Source organism: Trichechus manatus, unplaced genomic scaffold, assembly GCF_000243295.1.
Source record: "Trichechus manatus latirostris isolate Lorelei unplaced genomic scaffold, TriManLat1.0 scaffold00104, whole genome shotgun sequence".
In the NCBI taxonomy this organism is placed as follows: domain Eukaryota; kingdom Metazoa; phylum Chordata; class Mammalia; order Sirenia; family Trichechidae; genus Trichechus; species Trichechus manatus.
The window spans coordinates 309,967-313,600 of record NW_004444040.1 but is presented as its reverse complement, the minus strand read 5'-3'; the positions used below and the strand labels follow the sequence as shown (position 1 = coordinate 313,600).

The following is a 3,634-nucleotide window of genomic DNA, read 5'->3' as shown; positions in this document are numbered from 1 at the left end:
GCCATGAGTTGGAATTGGCTTGATGGCAACTAACAACAACAATAAGCTTCTAGAACAGAGGTTCTCAAAGTGTGGTTTGGGACCAGCAGCATCAGTACCACCCAAGAACTCATTAGAAATACAAATTCTGAATCAGACACTCTCGGGTGGAGCCCAGTAATCGGTTTTAACAAGCCCTCCAGGTGATCCTGTTACACATTCAAGTGTGAGAACCACTGGTCTATAAAACAGGGATGATAATAAATCATAGGGTTTCTTGTGATAATTAAATTACAAATGGGTTAATATAAGTAAAGGCAAAGGAAGAACATGCTCAGCATTTCTCAAGCTGAAAGAACCGAAGAAAAAATGCAAGCCTGGAGTTGCAATATTGAAGAATTCTCTAGGGAAAATATTAAATGACACAGGAAGCATCAAAAGAAGATGGAAGGAATACACAGTCACTGTACCAAAAAGAGTCGGTCAACGTTCAATCAGTTCAGGAGGTAGTATATGATCAAGAACCGATGGTACTGAAAAAGAGGTCCAAGCTGCACTGGAGGTACTGGCGAAAAACAAGGCTCCAGGAATTGTCGAAATACCAACTGAGATGCTTCAACAAATGGATGCAGCACTAGAAGTCTATGCCAAGAAATTTGGAAGACAGCTACCTGGCCAAGACTGGAAGAGATCCATATTTGTACCCATTCCAAAGAAAAGAGATTCAACAGCATGTGGAAATTATCAAACAATATCATTAATAATCACGTACAAGTAAAATATTGCTGAAGATCATTCAAAAGCAGTTACAACAGTATATAGACAGGGAACTGCCTGAAATTCAAGCTGGATTCAGAAGAGGATGTGGAATGAGGGATATCACTGCTGATGTCAGATGGACCTTGGCTGAAAGCAGAGAATACCAGGAAGATATTTACCTGTGTTTTATTGACTATACAAAGGCATTCGACTGTGTGGATCATACCAAATTAGGCGTAACACTGCAAAGAAAAGGAATTCCAGAACACTTAACTGCTCAGGAGGAGCCTGTACTTAGGCCAAGAGGCAGTCGTTTGAATAGAACAAGGGGATATTGCCTGGTTTAAAGTCAGGAAAAGTGTGCATCAGGGTTGCATCCTTTCACCATACTTCTTATTCAATCTGTATGCTGAACAAATAATCCGAGAAGCTGGACCCAATTATGAAGAACGGGACATCAGGATTGGAGGAAGACTCATTAACAAACTGGGTTATGCTGATGACACAACCTTGCCTGCTGAAAGTGAAGAGGACTTGAAGCACTTACTGATGAAGATCAAAGACCACAGCCTTCAGTATGGATTACACTTCAACATAAAAAAACCAAAAATCCTCACAATCGGACCAGTAAGCAACATCATGATAAACAGAGAAAAGATTGAAGTTGTCAAAGATTTCATTTTGCTTGGATCCACAATCAACGCCCATGGGAGCAGCAGTCAAAAAATCAAACAATGCATTGTATTGGGCAAATCTGCTGCAAGAGATCTCTTCAAAGTGTTAAAAAGCAAAGATGTCACTTTGAGGACTAAGGTGTGCCTGACGCAAGCCATGGTGTTTTCAATCGCCTTGTATGCATGTGAGAGCTGGACAATGAATAAGGAAGACCAAAGAAGAATCAATGCCTTTGAATTACGGTGTTGGCAAAGAATACTGAATACACCATGGCCTGTCGGAAGAACGAACAAATCTGTTTTGGAAGAAGTATAGCCAGAATGTTCATTAGAAGCAAAGATGGCGAGACTTCGTTTCACATACTTTGGATATGTTATCAGGAGGGACCAGTCCCTGGAGAAGGACATCATGCTTAGTAAAATAGAGGGTCAGTGAAAAAGAGGAAGACCTTCAGTGAGATGGATTGACACAGTGGCTGCAACAATAAGCTCAAACACAGCAAGGATGGCGCAGGTCCAGGCATTGTTTCATTCTGTTGTACAGAGGGTCACTACGAGTCGGAATCAACTTGACGGCACCTAACAACAACAACAACGTGGATGTTCACATATTTCTCTGCAGTTGCATCAACATGTTTGATTATGGATTAAGGCCCCTACCCTGCTGGGGTGAATAGGGACCTTCCTAAGTGAAAAAGTCTGAATTAGTAGCACATCTGGCTGCAAGGGCTTCAGATAAGAGACCGTGCACCTCCATCTCCCGACCTCAAGTCCTCCCCTCCCCTCTGCCCCAGCCACATGAGCCTCCTCCCTGTTCTTCGTGCCCACCACCCACACCCACCACAGGGCCTTTGCAGTGGCTGTTCTCTGGCCCAGCATGCTCCTCCCCATCAGAGATTCCTAGCTTCAAGTCCCTGCTCTCATCACCTCTTCAGGAAGGCCTCCTTCGTCTACCTAAGACCGCCCCCCCATTAATCTCCATCCCCTTACCACGTCTGATCCTTTCTGACAGCACTCACATCCCCTGACATGACATTCCACAGTGCTTACTTCTGTGCTCTTGCCTGCTTCCCCCACTAGTGGTAAGCCCCATGCAGGCCTGGCCCACATCTCTTCCCTGCTGAGTCCCCAGCACCCAGACAGAGCTGGCACATAGTAGGGACTCAGAAAATAATTACTGCAAACATGAAATCAACAAACGAATGCGCCGTCTGTGGTGTCACAGAGTCACCTGAGCTCCCAAGTATTTGTAAGCTTCAGGGATGCACAGACGCTCTCGCTGTTAGCCACCACACCGTTTCCAGGGCCAACCCATGCCAGGTACTCAATGAATATCTACTGAATCAAGGAAAGAACAAAGTATACAACCAGGGCCTGGGATGGAGTCTGCAGAGTGTGTAGGGCGTCTAGGAGTGCAGGAAGCTTGGAGGCTTCTGTCACTGTCAGGGACAGCAGGCAAGAACTCAATGCCTCAAATCAAAGCAATAATTAAGAACAGCCCTGGCACGCGGAGATTACAATGAATGACAAAGAATAAAAACGTTGCATAGCATAGAAGTGAGGGTTAGTGGTGTGGACTACGCTCTGCAGTGTTTCGGGTTGTCAACAACCAACTAGTAACTGGAGAAGCATCCAAGCCCACTGATGCACTTACCTTGTAGAAGAAGTGGAGCCCTTGGCTGGAAGAGAAAAAACAAAAGCCAGTTATTTAACTTAGAAGCACACTTTTCTTATGTAATTTTTTCCCCTAAAGGTTTGCCTGCAGGGACGTGCGGGAAGAATTGTTGAAATCATACCTCAGAGTCATCGTGAGCCATCATGGGGTGGTCCACTATTTCCCATGGAGGAAGACAACAGGGAGTAAGCTGCTTTCCCACTGCTGGGAATTGCCATGGGTCAGATCCCAAAGCAGCCTCCAGCCTGGGAGGGGCCGAGTGTCCTGCCTCTGTCTGGGCCTCACTTCCATTCAACCACAAATCTTAAGGGAGGCCCTATGCCAAACCCAGACCAAGACATACTAGGAAGAAAGGCCTGACGATCTACTTCTGAAAAATCAGCCAATGAAAACCCTATGGAGCACAATGGTCTGATCCTGTTGTGCCTGGGGTCACCGTGAGTTGGGGGACAACTTGACAGCAGCTCACACAACAGCAAGCCCAGCTCCCAGTTGGAGCTCTTTGCACTGGATAACAGATTCCAGGGCTGGGAGTCAGGGGCACCAG

The 3,634-nt window shown here is 45.7% G+C and overlaps 1 protein-coding gene across 1 annotated transcript in view; it reads right to left on the bottom strand.

Annotated features, from left to right (window-relative positions):
- LOC101354699 (tyrosine-protein phosphatase non-receptor type substrate 1) overlaps positions 1–3,634 on the bottom strand; it is a 47,166-nt gene that overhangs the window by 11,099 nt on the left and 32,433 nt on the right. The window contains exon 7 of the mRNA XM_023737495.1: positions 3,067–3,091. Within this exon, the coding sequence (XP_023593263.1) occupies positions 3,067–3,091 (25 nt within the window). The remainder of the gene's footprint in view (positions 1–3,066; positions 3,092–3,634) is intronic.